Here is a 17,681-nt window from a genome sequence, read left to right on the forward strand (position 1 = left end):
CCAGGACCACAGGCCCCTTGGATGAATCCTCCTCCCCGAGAAGGTGGACACCCAGCAGGCAGCTCCCTGTGGCAGCAAGGGACCATCAGGGACAGGCAGGCAGCCGGACTGGACCCAGCACAACCGGTCTGTGCTGTTGGGGCATGGCCTGGCTCCTGGCGTGCTGGGGACCCAGAGCAAGCCCATGGCAGCAGCGAGGCTGGGGCAGGGGGGGGGATGGCAAGCACACCCTGCCTGTCCCCCAGGCGAGGTGGGGGCAGCTGCAAACAATCCCAGCATTGAGAGGCTGCTCGCCCCAGCCCATCTGTGGCTCCACGAGCCTGTGGCAGACAAAGACAACGTTAGCCGATGGCGAGCCCTGCCAATGCGGGGGAGACAAACCAGCCTTTGTATCTGCCAAGGCAAAGTTAGCTTTGGGGAAAAGACTAGATAGCTCAATGACTGGAGTCTGTGCTTTGGCTGCTTTCCACTTGGAGGTTTCTAACCCACGTGCAGATGACAGCGGCAGTCTCCAAGGCTGTCTTTCTCTTGCCTGCCCCACTCACAAGACAATCTGAGGGTCCCACTGCAGGTCCTACCTCACGCAGGGACCCTCAGCACGCAGCACCAGTCCACAAACCCACTCACAGCAACAGGAAGAATGAGCCAAGAGTGGTTGACACATCCCAGCCGCATTTCTTTTGCCCCTAGACCAGCAGAGAGCTGGGGGCTCAAAAGCATTCCCCACCCAGGGATAAGCCAAGCAGGGTCTGCACTTCTGCCCTCTGACCTGGTCCATCCTGTCCTTTCCCAGTGCTTGAACTTCATGTCCAGGCCAGCAATGATTTCCATGTGCAGAAAAAAAAAGCCCCCAAGAACAACAGGCTTTCTCCTGTTTTCTCCCTTCCCCAGCTCCAGGATGAGAGCAGCCCTCCTGCCTGCAGCCCACAGTGCAAACCAGCACATGCGCTGCATTTACCTCCACACCCCTGTGATCCTGATCCCAAGTGATCTCAGTACAGATCTTAAGGTGAGAAGCATTTAGCAGTGGCCACCGACAGCTTATGCACAGCCAAGACAGCTCAGCCCAGCACATGCTTCCCAGGGGAACCTCCCTGAAAAAGACAAATCCTCCCTCCAAGTTAATGGGAAAACAAGACCAAATATAAAGGGAATCAGAAAGAGGTTTTTTTCTTTACGCAGCACTCATTCTGGAAAGCTGACATAATGGACTGAAATTAAATACAAATATTTATCCACTGCTACAGTGAAAGTATCAGGTTTGACAGTACGTACATACCAGGTTTTCACTACTGGTACAAACCCTGTCATTCACACCTTCCTTAATCACAGCTAGTTCACATTGCATTACACCAATAAAAAATAAAACACTTGCCCAGCACCCCCCACTACCCATGACTGCTGCACCTGTTGTGGTACTGGTAGGTATTTGTTGGACTGTATGAGAACAGGGAAAAGCAGGGGAAGGCTGCAAGCCCTCAGTCATGGCATTTACTGCTTACCCACATGGGGAGGCACAACCTCTCTCTGCAGGCAGAGGTTTACTTTGCAACATGAAAATGTAACAAAGACATCAGCATTGTGCACGCCGAACGCTGATGTTGGAGGGTCAGGCATCAACTCTGCTTCCCCAGACACCAGCACACCTCTTCCTCAGTGAGCGAAAGACAGGGAGCATGGCACAGCCCCGACTCACCCTTCAGCAAGCTCCATCCCTCCCCTCAGGGTCCACAGCAGCTCCTCCCAGGCTCCAGGCGGCCAAGAGATCATGCGCTGTGATGCAAACCTCCACGCTCCACCACTGCTAGCCACCCTGTGCCGCTGGAAGGGAGAGAGAGATGAAGACCCTGCCCGTTAGTGAGACGGACAGAGCCCAGTGCATCTTCAGCACATAACCAAGAGGTGAGCAACACCCTCAGCCCTGCAGAGAGGGACTACCACATGCCCAGCATGGTTGCGCTTCCCACCCAAACAGCACCCAGAACCATAGAGACATCAGCCCATCACAGTCCCACCCAGTGCCTTTGGCTCATCTCATCCCTCAGGCCTGAGCAATGACCTCAGTTTAAGGTATCTCAACAGCCACGAGCTTGGGCACGCTGGTGTAAGAGCATACTCTGTAGGATGCAAACCTTCCTTCATTTGCTCAGTGCCTCTAACATGGAACTAGGATGTGCTCTCCTCTTTCTAGATGATTAGCAGTCACTGGATTGATAATGCATTATATTAGCTAACAGATTACACTAATTTTTTGTTTGGCAGTAAAAAGCAGATATGCGAGCAAGAACTATGGGCTTTTGCTTTCATATATCCTTCCTCTGCTGTTTAGCACTAGTAGCCAAAATGTATTAGTGCTTCCTCCTGACCTCAGTAAATATGCATGGCTTGGCAAGAACACCCGATGCATTTACTGACTGCCACACTGACATTAGTTCATTACATGGATTTATTCTCATTAGTCTGCAAGCTGGTATGGTAAGAGAGATTAGATGCCCCATCCAGAAGCCAAGGCAGAAGAAAGTATGAACTGGGGGAAAAGGAACCCTCCACCAGAAGCAGAAAACTGGTGTAGGTCGGTTACCCTACAGGGGCAGAAAACCCACTAAACACCACGATAACAGGCTGTCCTGGCTCTGGGCTAGCCTGCTGCTGCCGAGGACAGCATGGAGATAGGAAGGAAAAGGAATAAATGGGGTAAGACCATCAGAAAACACTGTCATTGGGTGAAGCCTTTGGTGCCCCAGGGGAGCAGCTAACACACAGGGAACCATGGCACACGCAAGCCTTGAGGGAGCCGTGACTCCCTCCCACAGCACAGCCCTCAACCCCTCTCGTGGCATGACAAGCTACAAGCTCCCTGCTCACCAGGCCTGGGAGGATGCTCGCTGCTGATCTCCACAGCCATATTAATAGCAAAAACCATGGAGGACAGGGAAGTACAAAAAGCTATCAGGAGAGACAGTCTTCCTCCATTAGGGATAATAGAGGAAAAACTTCCCCACTAAAAAGGCATCACAGTGCTTTTTCTGCCATATCACAACATTGCTCCATTTTCACCTGTTTCAGCTAAGAGCACCTTTGCTTTTAGCCTCCAAGCCCTAATGTGCATATCACTAAGCTGCCTGTTGCCAATTTACCCTGTGATAGACAGAAAAAGGTGGCTGCCAGTCTTCAGCATCACTGAAATTCAGACAAATATCTGCCTGGATTTAGTCTCCACTGCGTAACTGCTGTCTGCTTCAGCATTTATATTCAAAGCAAAACACACCACAGAGAACATTATTTGCAAATCATTATTTTGCTTCACTAGAGCTAGACACTGATGCAAAAGAAATATTTGAACCACATCCTCAGTCACAGTTGCTAATCAGGAAACCTGTTCTCACCAAGCCAGGACTGCACCTCTGAGTTCGTATTAATGCACACAACCAAGTGAACTGCACTTCCTTGCTCCTGTTCCAGCCATGACTGCTAAAGCAGCAGAAAGCATCTGGCCAGATTTTTTTTACCCTCAAAATCTTGCAAAATCCAGGACAATTGTCAGGTGGAAGCTTAGAAACCCCAGTTTCAGCTAAGAAATATTTTTCCGCTTGTAGATCGGAGACTGCAATCTCAGCCAAGTTAAGGCTCTAATCGCTGTGCCTGACATGGGGAAAGATGCCAGGGAAATTTATTTATGACACAGCTAATGGGGTTTGCCCTTAAGTACTGTAAAAATCTTCCAGTTCATTACCCAACATTAAGAATCACTTGGGCAAATTAGGTACTGGAAAGTCAAGCCTGCGGAGCAGCTCTTAGATTTACCTTAAAATGACCTACAGAAAAGTGTCACACGTGCCTCTCCTGGTCATCCTCACAACACAGCAGCACTACAACTGGCATCCAGAATGCAGGACAGGGTTAGGTATTTAAATTACAAAACTGTCTCCCCTCTTTACTTTCTAAACCCTCTCAGCCAAGGGATGCTCTTCCCTGGTTTGCCTGGAAAGCTAAACCAAAGCTAGGGCATCCCTGGCCTCGCAAGGTACAGGGGAAGCAGCAAATTTTTTACAAAGAAGAAAGTCTGAAAGAGAACTACTTCATATTCAAGTCAAGCAGATGGCAGAGAATCTAAGAGGGAAAATGCAGGTAAAGAGTACAGCAAATGGGATGAGACTACACATCTAACACCCATTGCCATTAAGGACATCCTGACAAGGACCAAAGAGAAGACTGGCTATCACTTCTCTCCCAGCTGCTCTGCTCTCCTACCTGTGCTGCTCTGACAGCCAGGGAGGGAGGGAGGGCTGTAAGGCAGAGAACAGCAGTGAAGGGAACTGGGTGCCCTGTGACAGTCCCTCCCTCTTGCCAGGCTCCTCCAGGCAGAGCTTCATCCAGCCACTCTCACTGCAGAGAAGAAAGTTTCCCATCACATCACCACCTATGTCCCATGCACCAGCTACAGCAGACACTGGGGACCTGGGCTGCTGAGCCGTTACAGCCTCAGTTCCCACCTCAGGCAAAGAAGAAAGAACAAGAGGTGAGGAAAGCTGGAGATACTCCTTAAACAGTGGCAGCCAAAGGAACCAGCTTCATCTGGTGTTTCAGGAATAAAGATCATAGTACAGCTGAGAGTGGCAGGAACCTCTGGAGATCACCCAGTTCAAGCCCCTGCTCAAGCAGGGCTAGCTACAGCAGGCTGCGCAGGACGGCATCTGCTGGAGTTTTGAGTATCTCCAAGGCTGGAGACCCCACGACTTCTCTAGGCAGCCTCATCCAGTAAAAGAGCATTTTTGGTGTTTAAGTGCAATTCCCTGTGTTTCAGTTTGTGCTCATGAGCTCTGTTCTATCCTGGAACCCCAAGAGGAGCCACCTGAGGGCCAAACCCCTGACTGCTGCCGCACACACAGTGACACAGACACACAGGGTGCTCTGCCACAGCATGAGCAGCTGACCCCCTACCTATGCATCAGGCTTCTACGGGTGCTGAACACTTCAAAACCCACCTGTGGCTGTGGGCAGGTAAGTGTACCACCTGGGGGCTGGAAGGAGAGGTTCTTGGCCCTCCTCCCCAGTCCATGCAAAGCCCAGTTTTATCACAAAAACACATCTCCTCCACTGCCTGGACACTACAATTGAAATTCTCACTGGGCAGAGATAAAATGCTTTTACCCTTTATGGTCAGACCCAGAAGGAGCTTGTGGTGGGATGCTGCTTCTCATTTTGCCAAGAGCATGTTTCAGCATCTCTGGCTGTGGGTTTGCTCTCAGGAACTCGTTCAGGCACAGCCTAGTGAGCAACCATGGTGCTGGGGGCCAAGAGGACTCTCCTCTCCCCTCCAGGAGCTGGAGGAGGATGCATTCAAGGAGCTACAAGCCCCCACACTTCTGACTCCTGAGAGCCAACTGGCTTCTCCCCTCTGCAGAGAGAATGCTTAAGCACAAACTGACCTTGGGAAAGGCTCTCTTTTGCCACCAGCACACTGCCACTGCATGAAGGAGCCAAACAGCAGCAAAGCTCCAGTACGACAAAACCCAAGTTACTCTTTCCACTTCCCAACGCTGCCACAGGACCTGGGAAATCTTGTGATTAGACAAGTAAAACACTCTGGACGTGCACAGGACCAAAAGAATACTTGTTGCCGGTTTGGCCCCGTGGTCTTACAGCAGTCGTTTCCTAGAGGAGGATTATTTCATACACCAGGACATTAGCACCAATGGCCAGAGATGCAAACCCACAGCCCACACAAGATGCCTTACAGAAACATTCACACTTGTCTTCTCTCAAAAGAAAGCTTAACTCACACAGTTTCAAGTCACTACATTTTTAGGCAAATCTCATGCAATATTTGCAGAATGAGGATCATTGGCCTAGCAACCATTTACTTTCACATTAATGATTTTGACTTCTTTGCATAAAATAGTCACAGCCAAGAAGAGTGCGGAAATAAACAGCTTCAGGAGGTTCCTTCAAAGAAAAGAAAATCCCATTTTGTCAAGAACAAATACAGACCATTCAGGAATTCCTGGGAGCTTGGGTTGGTTTTGTTTCTCTGCTCTTGCTTTTAATTCATAGCCACTGAAAGAGTTTTGTGCCCTTGACTATTGCATGTGCCACCAAACCAGCACCTTAATGAGAAGGAAGCAAGAGTTACGCATTCGCTGCTCAGGCATTTACACACCAATTCATACTCGGGAACAGGAAGGAACAGCCAAGCCAGCCGTTGCAACCAGTCTGCCCCAGACCAGCTGGCAGGAGCTGGCACAGGGCAGGGCTTTCCACCCCCAGCAGCACACTGGCCAAGCTCGTCTTGCCTGCCCCCCCACAACCACCCACCCCTTTGCTGGTGGAAGCCACTTAAGAAGGGAAAGCTTCATGCCACATCAGGTGCAAGGGGAAACCCCACCTCCCATGCTAACAGAGCCAGCAAAGCGGCCCCATGCCCCTGGGCAGGGACAGGGTTGATGTCCCACGCACTGCACAGCCCTGCAGCCCTTGAAGGGGCCACCCAAGCTGTCAAATGCCCTTACCCTTTCCAATAGCAGGCAGCTGGGAAAGACAAGGATTAAAGCAAAATAAGGAGAAACTTAGGTGAACACCTCACATGGCATAAGAGCAATGCCATAAACTCTTACCACAGCCACAGGCCAGCTCGAGGTGGGGATCAAGCAGATGAGGACTGTGGCTGGTTATAGAGTCCCCCCCAAGTCAGAGAGGGAGCAGAGATGCACTTGTCCATATGGAGAGACAGGGACACACTACTCATGGGACTGCACAACACAACATCCCGTTTAATACCCACAGCAGAAAGGCAAAACATCAGCCAGACAGCAATGCACTTGCACCCTTTAAAGCGCTTCCCCCTTAGGCTGGGCTTTGCTCCCCAGGGTATGAGCAAAGGGTGCTTTGGTTTGAGAAAGCTGCTGATCACTATGGGTTACACTCCCCAAGAACAGAGCAGGCAGCACCAGACCAGCAGGACCTGCTATGCCAGCACAGGGGATCCCAAGCCAAAGTCCAAGAAAAAGGAATTAACCCCGCATCCCTTGGAGGCAAAGGTGTTTGGAGGAGCTCAGGTGGCAGCTGATAGCCAGGGTCGGCATCAGGCAAGGGCTGCCTGACACCCTCCAGCCCTGCTCTTCTCCAGCTTCCCCTCCATGCTGTCACCCCTCAGGAACTGGGATCACCACAAAGCCCATGCAAAATGCTATTAGGATTGGCAAGTGCTCAGAAACAAGCTGCTCCCTTCCCTTCCAGCTTGAGGGGATGGGAAGATACTCATTAAAGCAAGATACAGGCGCTCCCTGGGCAAGGCAGGGCAGGAACGGGCCATCCCAGGCACTCAGCAGTCTACTACGATGAGGATGTGCTGTCAGTCACACCCCAGGCAGAGGCAGGCAGGCAGGACTGCATTGCTGCCTCCCCAAAACAGCAGTAGCTTTTCCATTTCATTCCCAGGTGGCAGACATGCCTGCCTCCCCCTCGCAAAGGTGGGCAGCCCTTTCCTTTTGACAGCTGGCTCCAGGGGCTGCAGACCTCAGCTGGAGGCAGAGCCCCACAGCTCACCAGGGACACCCTGGCACCCCAAGGGGCACACAGTGAAGGAGCAAAAGAAACAGGGCTACATACTCATTCTGGAGTACCTCACCTGGAGGTCTTCAGGGCAGCCAGATCACTGTGCCGTGCTAGAACAGTCACAGCTGTATAACAGAGCCTTTGCATGCTGTTTTGTGCATGAACATAAATTCTCTCTGTCCACTTCCTAGCCATGGCTCTGGCAACAGCCCTGTCCCCAGCACCACGGCAGAACATGGCCCCTGCACTCAGTCACAGTGGCTGCAAGGAGCATCTGCCCATCATTAGGGCATCTGGCACTTCAGACCTGCCCACAACCTAGAAATAGAAGACACCACAGAGAGAAAACTACAGCCCCCAAGGAAAGCAAGCACTGTAACTCACAGCCCTGAACAAGGCACCCGGGAAGCTGTGTGTCCCGGGGCAGAGCAGGGTTCACTGACAGAGTGCATGGTTCTTGCAGAGCCGGCTGGGCGATCTGCCCAACAAGCACAAACCCAGGTCCAACCCCATCCCCATTACGCCAGCATGACCAGGAGAAAAACACTCATCGGTTTTCAGTTTGGTCTCTTACAGCATCTCTTTTTGGTGAAAGGAGAAAAGGGGCATCTCAGCAGCCAGCAGTGATTTCTGGCCAAAGCAGGCACAAATGAGCCACACACAAACATCCATCGCCACAACACACTGTGACAGAGCTCACCAGGGACACGCTGGCACCCCAAAGGGCACACAGTGAAGGAGCAAAAAAAACAGGGCTACGTACTCATTCTGCACCAGGGGACCTGCAGGCCACCAAGCCAGGCTGCAGCAGAGCTGGGAAGCACAAGCTTCGTCCAAGTCAGTCGCACAGAAGAAGGACAGCCTGATGGAGGGACCCACGAGCCACCTCAGCCTCCTGTTCTCTTCACCACCAGCACCACATCAGTAATGATTTAATTCCCCAATCCAAGAAAACAGAAAACTCAGGAAGCTCTGCCCCCACCCAACGCAAATGGCTGCTAACAGACACAGCCTGGCACAGCTGTGTTCCCCCAGCACTCAGAGCCCAGCTCCGTGCAAGACTCCAGCATGTCAGCAACCAAATCCTCTTTGCCTATGGGCAAGGGAACTGGGGGGGGGGGGGGGGGGAGGGAAAAAAAAAAAGCATCAAGAAACTCTTTGTCTACAAACATCCCAGCCAGGCGCACGTGCAGCATGCACTTCCTGACGAGGGTGGAGGGGGAGCCTGAACTTCAGAGACACCATTTCCGCCTGCAGCTCGGTCCGCTCACTTATTGTCTTCTAAAAATAAAAGTAAACATGAAGAAGAGCTCTTTGTTTTCATTTCTGCTGTGTCAGAGAGACTTCTCTGGTAGGATCAAGTTGTGGGACCTCTTCCCAAACCTCTGGGAGCTTCCCTTGAGACCAGAGCAGTCCCAAAGAAGTGGTGGGTGTCCCACAGACCTTTGGATAGGGAAGGCTGCTCACAGGGGCAATGGTGAGAATTACCCACCCTGGGTTCCTGCCTGTGCCAAGCTAATGGCTTTCCCCTCTGCTGCAGGTCAGAGAAGGAGGACATTGCCCAAAGCACAGGAAACCTCTGTCTAAGCCACATCACTCCCCTTAATGAAGCACCAAAGCATGAGGAAAGCCAGGGCAGTGGTCTTTTTAACACATAAAATACATATTAAAAAAGGAAGATTGAGATATGGATGTGTATCTTACTTTTTTGCTTCTAAATATTGCCTCTTGACAAGTCCCATGGCAGGCAGCGTTAGCTGCCTGATGAGGCCAAGCCCTGACCAGCCCCACACAGCCAACATCACTGATTAAAAGCAAGCACAAACTTCCTCACCCGGCAGCTGTCGTAATCTAAGTATCTTACTACTTTGCCAATTGTTTGTTCAGGTTCTTCCTTTACCATGGAGCTGCTGTACAAAACTGCAGGGTAATGAGACACAAACACAACTATCTTATTTTTTTTGACCTGCACAAAGAGCAAATCCAGTATTAATGATCCAAAGCTTCAAATAGCCTCCCTGATTTATAAAGCTGCTCATCTAAGCTAAACCCTGCTGCAACTGACATCACTACCCAGAGCACTACCCACTACACCCTTATTAACACCATTTCTTTAACCTGTCCGCTCCAAAAACCACAGTGTTTATAGAAAAGAAAAGAAGAAAAAAAAAGGAGACATTTGTTTTCCCCATCTGAGTGCTCCAACCCTCCTCTGAGGGAGGAAAGCACCACGGGATATTTCATCAGGCTGCTAAGGACACTTCACCCCTCAGGCACATGCAAGGAGCAGCTGGGCTCCTGGGAGATGGGAGTTATCCATCCCAAAGGCAAGGAGCAACTCAGAGGGGCAGGAGACAAGTGGAGCACGGCTGCCAGCCCCCTTTGGCAACCCAGAGCTCCCCCAGCCATGTGCTCTGCTGCACACCAGCACGCAGGATGGGCCCCTGCTCTCCACCTTGCATATGGACAAATGCATTAAAAGATAATCGGTTTGACAGAGCCCCAGCTCCATTACAGCAGTTCCAAAGGGGAAAGAAAAAATAAGAAAAAAATAAAAAGCAAAGGAAAAGGGGTCATCATTGCAAACATCCTCCCCAGGGCCCGATTACCCCTGGAGAGTAATTAAGCGCAAAACCACCACTGGACAAGCAAACCAACACAGCCCTGCATAATAAGCCGGCCTGTGAATTCACACAGCAAAGCCTGCTGATAAAAATGCCCTTAACTCCCAAACCATTCAATTCCTGGCTACCAAGTTACACATAATGTGTTTGCTTGGTTGTTTCCACACCGCCCTCCCCAGAACAGTGACAGTGACCTGAGACTGGATGCAGTCCTCAGAGCAAACAGGGCACTGTGTGATGCTCCTGCAGCTCAGCACAGCTGGGGGAAGGGGAGTCTCCCCTCTCCAAACACAGCTCAGTCCCCAAAAAGCCCAGCAGGCCTCCACAACTGCAGACATAACAATTTATGAGTACCAGAGTTCAAAAAAATCATGATTAAAGACATCATGTGCAGACATGTGTCAGGCAGTGACTGTGGGGTCTCCACAGGGTGCAAGCCACTGCCTTCCCCAGCCCAGGCTGGCACTGCCCTCTGCAATTCTCCCTGCCCCAGGCTCTCCATCACCATCCCTGCTGCTTCAGACAACGCACTCCATCACAGACGGAGGACTCAGCAGTGTGCAGCCTCCCCCTTGTCTCCTTCAGCATTTTTCTACCAGCAGCTGGGTCTAACACAGAATGGCTCATTTTCCTCAGCCATCCAACCACTGCCTCTTCTCAGCAGCTCTTGAAGGCTGCACATCAGCTCTGGTGACCTGCTGCCATTTCACACCACGCAAAAACCCCACAATCAAATCCACGAAGCAACTCTAAGACATACCAAGAAGAGAGGAAAATAGCTTTGCTGCTCATTAGTTCACCTATGAGCCAGAAAACCAAGCCACACCAGTAAAATTTGTGGGCAAGAGAGACAGGCTGTTTGAGTAACAAGCATCCAGCATCCTCCCCTGCAGAAGGGCAAGCTCCAGGAGCCATCCAGGGCTGAGCAGAGGGTGAAAGCCAGGCAAGCCACAAGCCCTGCGTGCCCAGCCAGCCAGCTTTCACCTTTGCTCATCCCCAGCAAAGCACACACGCTCGCTACAGAAAGCCTGGAGCCTGGGAAGCACTGCTGGGCACGGAGCCGGGGCCAAACCAAACAGCAGCCGTGGCACGGGGGGACTAACGCAGGGACGTGACCTGGCCGTGCCTGTGCTTCTGGGACCGCTGCCAGCCTGGACTGGATGCACTGGCAGCCAGGGCCAGGCTGAGAGCTGGCAGGAGCAGAGATGATGTTAACCAGGAGCTTTAAAGCAGACTGTAACCTTTGCTAAAGAAAACCCATGTTTTTTAACATCCCAGTTAAAAACCGACCAGCAGCGGTGTGAAAGAACAACTCTGTCCTTACAGGAGGACCCATTTATTATGGCTGTAAACTTCTATGACACTTATCTCTCAGTTGTGCCAGAATAAACTGCAATGCAAAAGTTCTGCAATTACAATTTTACAAGTCTGTGGATTGATTTACTCCAGGCACATCACTTGGGAGCCCAGGGGAATCTTGTCAGCACCCATCTCGGCCTGACTGGTGGCCCAGAGCCGACTGAGGCACAACAGGGACACCACACCTTAAGCATTCCCATGCGAGTGACTCCAGCAGGAGCTGTGGAAAGGCTTTGGCTTTCCTCCAGTCATCATCTTAATTCATTTCAGTTGTGCTTCCTCATGTTGGCGTTAGAGGCAAAACCAACAGTATAAACTTGCCAAAGCTATCAGCACTGCCGTGGCTCCCAGCAGCCAGGGAGGCAGGGACAGCACGCCGGGGCAGGGCTGGGTGTGGGCAGTGCTGCCAAGGCAGGTCTTGGCTGTCCCACCAGCCCAACATCCTCCCACAGCCACCAGTGCTGGAGCAGACGCGTTCTCCCTAGAAAGATCCCACCTTCCAAACCCCTCCAGGCACAGGCAAGCACTGCTCTGCTTCGGGGTGCACATCTGGAGCAGAAAAGCTTCACAACCATGCCATGCAACAAGGCCATGTGACCCCTCAGCTGCCCTCCCACCCCTCCATTCCTCACCCAGCTCCCTGGGATGAGCCAAGAGAGCAAGAACAGCCAGCACTCCTGTGGGACATCTATCACCCCGTGGCAGACATCCTCTCCAAAAGCACTGCCTGCTCCCGGCAGACCAGGAAAGAGAGCAGAGTGGCTGCCTCACAAACCACAGCACCCAGAGACAGTGCGCACCCACCTTCACTGCCAGGACACCCTCGGCATTCCCTGGAAAACACGGAGGAGGGCAAAACCCAGCCCTCACCCCTCCTGCCCCACACATTAAGCTATGTGCAGGCAGCATAACAGCACCCAGGAGAGGTAATTACTAGGATACCTGTCCCAGTTAATTATTGCCTGGCCAGGTATCCACATTCCTGTACAGGGACAGCCTTGTTCAAATTCAGGGGAGGAGGGAAAAGTGGTACAAACACTTTTATACTTTCTGACCCACAAGCAGCCTGCCCCACAGGCCCAGCTCATCGCTGGCCCCTCTCTGCCCACACTGAGGGTAGGGCAGGTCTCCTGGTCTGGGCAGAGCAGGGCACAGAGGGGTGATGTGAGTGGCCCAGCCAAGCAGGGTCCTGCTGCCTCTCCCAGGTGCTCTACCTATAAAGATTCACCAGCTCCAGCCATACTGTGAAGGGGCCGGACCACTGCAAAGCAAGTCAGCTCTGCTGGTTTTGAGCCCCAGAACTTCCAGCCATTCTTTGCCTGCCATCAACAGCTCATTTCTACCAGCACAGGACCTGTTCTGAAGCATGCTCACCTGCCCCTCTTCTCTTGCAAGCACACATCCATGTGCTGCAGAGAGCCAAGCTGCACAAGTGCTTGTGCCTGGCACTAAGGCTCAGCAGGGTGGACACGCTGCCTAGTGATGTGCCAGCAGCGGGGCAGACAGCTCCAGGAACAGAGACCTTGCTGGTGCTCAGGGGGATGAAGGAAGAGCCCAGCAAGGCAGGCAGGCATGGAGAAGGCAGGGTTGGCTTTGACCTCCCCAGTTCTGCCAAACCTAACAGCACACCCCTACTAGAAGAGCATGTTTCAGCTTGTAGACCAAAGACCCTTCCAACCTAAAAGTTGTTTATAAGGGATGTATGAGGGACACCACCACAGCTCCATATGTGCTACAGAACAACCTACATGCCTAAGAAGTTCCTACTGGATTTTGCACCTCCACTGAAGCATATCTAGAAAGCCAACAGTCAAAAGTAGTTGAAAATCTTTTTTGCGTTGTCATTAAAATGAGGAAAAGGAGATAAAGAAGCCAAGATAAGATCAAGCGTGTGTTCTGTGAGCCTCAAGCCAGCCTCAAAATTAAGTCCCAAGGTAAGAAAAGCAAATTATTTTACCTCACTAAAAAGTTTTTCATCACAAGAACATTTGTGTTCAAGACTGTGTGCATTCAAGGGAAATGCTCTTTAATGCAGTTCATGTGGTACCAACACGAGACAGAGACAAGCCCACTCCAAACCCCTCCTCCACAGCATCATGTTTCTGCATGGATGCTCACAGTTTAAGATGAGGCATTTCTCCAGGACAGAGGACAGGTTCACACATGCTTTTCTTTCTGAGAGCTACAGTCCTGGGAACCCCACTGAACACTGCTCCAGCAGTGGCAGCCTGCCAGTACCCAAACCCAGAGGCCTGGGGGAAGGGTGTAAGCATCACCACTTAATGAAGAGGCTTTTAAGCAAGTTGTATCACAAATGCAACCAGGAATCTCTCTGCCTGGAGGGTAAATACAGTCCAGTGACCTTATTGAGTCACTGCCTGCTGACTCACTTGCTGGCAACTTGGGCAGCGTTGGCTGAGTCGTAGGCAAGGAGATGTCATGGTAACACAGACTCACAGTGACTCTCCCCTAACACAAGCCTTACAGGGCCTCCAGGACAGCAGGGAGTTCTTGTAATAACCATCAGACCCACCCTCTGCTCTTCTGCACCCTCTCCCACCTCTTCACACCATGCATACGCTGCCAGGGACCATCATCATACAGGAAGATTACTTCATCTGCTCTTGTGACAAGGTGGCTCCCAGCAGAAGCAGGTGAAGTCATGTCACCATTGAACATACCAAGGAACCAAGTAGAGAGGAGTAAAAGGCCACAACACCACCCAAAGCAGCAGAACCAGAGCTAAAACAGCAGCCAGCCCCCAGGCACCACCCCTCCGACTCCACTGGGCTCTCCCCAGCAGAAAGTCAGCCTTCTGCAATCACTGCCTCATCCGCAGTGAGAGAAGGGAAGAGGGATGTAACACCCTGCCAGCACTGCTGTCCCACCCCCACACACACCCCTCTAGCAAACACAAAGATCTCTTCACAGAACGACGTGAAAGGGTTGGTGTCAGTGCTTGCCTTGGGAGCAACACACAGAGGGTCAAAGCTCTAATATTAGAGCAAAGATGATGGGGAAGAAGGGAAGGGACCGGAAAAAAGCCGTACAAATAGCAGCATTGTCCTTACTCAGTTTCACAGGGCATCAGATGTCAAATAGGATCTTTCACTGAAGAGCTGAAGCCTCTAATTGATTCCCATCTGACAGTTTCTTATCCAGCAGTTGTTATCATCCAAACAAGCTGAGTAAACATGCTTTGCTCAACCATTAAAGCTGGCAACGAATCACTGACTTGCAACACAACCAGTGTAAACAGCATCGTTCCTCCTGGGCCTGATCTCCTACTGTTCCCCTAACCTCCTCTCCTGTGCTTCAACACTCTGCCAACCTTAGTCCTGGGATGGGTAAAGGCCTATGTGGTAGGGACCACCAGCAGCCCCCTGCACAGGTCCCCTTGGCCTTGGGAAGAGAGAGGCTGCTCGCTGGAGGGAGGTCTGGGCTCCCAAAGCACCTTTGCATACCTCGAGTGAAACCTGCTGCAGCCCAGTACTTTCATTCAATAAGTAGAGACATCCAATCTACAGCCTACAACCGAGAGCCCTTACCGGAGGAAAACCTTATCAGAGTAGAGAAAGTTTAGCCTGGCAGTGCCCACAGACACATCTTACAGCTGGGCAGAGTTCAAGAAAGACTGTACAAGTTCTTGCACTGGGCATATTGGGGCATCCCCTAGCAGGCTTCAGCACCCCACATAGACTATCAGAAACACCTGGCTTCTCTCTGTTCTGCCCTGACCTTCTCCAAACAGGCTGTTTAGGGAGAGCGCAGGAGGCTGGGCACCCCATCGTCCATTCCCTTGGACTCTCCCAGCAATGTCAGTGGGTATATCCTGGACAAGTCCTTTCTGGATCCATCTATAGACCTGCTGGCCAAGAATCTGCACAGTGCCTTTCACACGAGCCATCTGCCTCCACAGGCTCCCGCAGCACCAAGCTCCACACATTCACTACCTGCTCAGTGAAGCGGCACCTTCCTTCATCTTCTTTCAATTAACTATCCACTAGTTTCACTGCCACTTTCTCATTTTAGTATTGAGAGATGAGAAAAGCAGCAGCTGTACCTTCATCTGACTCACCACCTTCACAATTTTGTAAGCCCAGATCAGGTCACTGTTCACTCCTGTTTTCAGATTGCTGATGGAGCCCCCAAACCAGTCCTTAGGTGACCCCATAACTGACTTCTCCATCCTCAACAGTCCAAAGATGACCATGCAGCCTACCCTTTGCCCTCTATCACACAACCCCCTTTCCAATACCTAGAAGCCCCTTCTTCCAAGTGCCTGAGCGCCATCAGTAAGAAAAGCAGAGCTGAGCCCTGCAGGGGCACCAAGCCCATGGGACAAAGGGTGCTGTTCTCCCAAGCACCACCAGCACATACAAGTCTCTCTCCAGGGGCAGCCCAGCACCCAGAGAGCACCTGGGCCAGGCTCCACGGGAGAGCTGGCTGGTGGAGCTTGAGGGAGTGGTGCCCACACACGTACCTCTCATGTGTCTGGCTGGTGGCCCCACCAGCCTCGGAGTGCTCTCAGTCCTGTGCAAAGAGCACAGCATCCTTTGGTTGAAAGCTCCCAGTTCACGCTTCCGCTGCTGCGACCAACAGTCCAACCACGGTTTGGGCAAACAGCTGCTACCCACCCTCATGTGAGAGCAGTGCAGCAAACAAAGCCAGACGCTTCTGCCACAGACTGTGCTGGAGTACTGCTGCAGCAACAGCTTCACCAGGCGGCTTTGCTTAAACACTCCATGATCCCAGTGTAAGTGACACCTTTGCTTCTCAACATTCACAAAACCCCAAAGCACTCTGGAAGAAATCCAAAACAAAAAGAAACGAAACAAAAAAAAATCTCTACATTTTTCAAAGATGATTGTTGAAAGCTAGCGAGACCTCATGGTTTTACAAAGGTCCCACTCAAAGCTTATAATGCTTTTTAAACCCAAATGAGAACAACTGCCAAAACAGCAGTCTTGTATCAATTTCACCACAATGATCAGCACCCTCCAGCAAGGGGCGGGGAGGGGGGAGGGGGGGGAGGGAGAAGGCTATAAGGGTAAGGATATAAATACAGCATGGATATTTGCTGTAAGGACCAAAGGTCCTAGCTTAACATGTGTCTGTTGAGGGACATGTCTGAAAACATACTGAGGAAACACAAATATAAACTTCTACCTGAACCCTATTTTAGGAAATTTCATCAATGCTGACATTTGAAATTTTCCTGAACAGCTGAAATCACACGTTCATCACAGACCCCAGCAGCTGTGGAAGCAGCACGAAGGAGCCCCAGCATGAGCCCAACGGGTAGGGATGATGCTAACCAAACAAGATGGATGGGACCCTTGGAGATGCACACAGAGGATCCGTTTTCTTCTCAACTCCACTGGCAGATGCTGACATAATGTTGCCCAGGGCAGCCCCAGATGATGCCAGCCCCGTAACCTCAGCAAAGCCTCATGAGCAGGGACACAGCCACCACTCTGCAGGTGGCCACCAGGGCCACCCTGTGGGGATGGCAGCCAGTTCCCAGCTTTGGAGGACCGCAGTACTCTGTCACTTGGAAACGCTGTCATTGTTTCAAGGGAAATAGAGGAAATAATATAATTACATATTTCTGATACCTCTGTTGACAACTGAATTTCCAAACCATCCCAGAAAACATTTCTTGGGAAAGTTTCTGTAAACATAGATTAGCTGGGACACCCTGTCGCACCTGAGCTGCGACTCTGAGGGTATGGAAAATCCATCTCGCATCACTTACAGTGAACAAGCGACAGCTCAGGCTCAGCTGAGAGGTCAAACGGGCAGCTCAAACAGGAGAAGGGAAAGGAAAGTGGGAACATCCTCAGATACGCTCAGCTGGATCCCAGACTGTTAGCACATCCTGAGCTCATCTATGTACACACGTGGCACATACTCCCACTCTACTCATAAAACCCATCTAAGTCCATAGCAAGACATCCCCTCCAGCCCCCAACTTTGCTGTCACTGGATTTGGCCCCAGGTAATCCCTCTGATTATGTCAAGCCAAGTTACTCATACTTAAGCTGTTTTCCCAGGATCAGACCTGTTGCAATTAACACTTCTGCAGCAGGATTTCTAGTTGTGCTTGAATTTTTATGTCCCAATTAAAAAAAAAAAAGTTTA

The 17,681-nt window shown here is 51.2% G+C and overlaps 1 protein-coding gene across 4 annotated transcripts in view; it reads right to left on the reverse strand.

The window, feature by feature from the left end:
* LOC308063845 (ankyrin repeat and fibronectin type-III domain-containing protein 1-like) overlaps positions 1 to 14,319 on the reverse strand; it is a 221,494-nt gene extending 207,175 nt beyond the window's left edge. For all 4 annotated transcript variants that reach the window (XM_080387343.1, XM_080387341.1, XM_080387342.1 and 1 more), the window contains exon 1: positions 1,697 to 14,319. In XM_080387343.1, the coding sequence (XP_080243469.1) occupies positions 1,697 to 1,770 (74 nt within the window). In that variant the 5' untranslated portion in view covers positions 1,771 to 14,319. The remainder of the gene's footprint in view (positions 1 to 1,696) is intronic.
* Between the last annotated feature and the right edge of the window lie 3,362 nt (positions 14,320 to 17,681).

Source organism: Falco punctatus (assembly GCF_963210335.1).
Source record: "Falco punctatus genome assembly, chromosome: 4".
NCBI classification, from domain to species: domain Eukaryota; kingdom Metazoa; phylum Chordata; class Aves; order Falconiformes; family Falconidae; genus Falco; species Falco punctatus.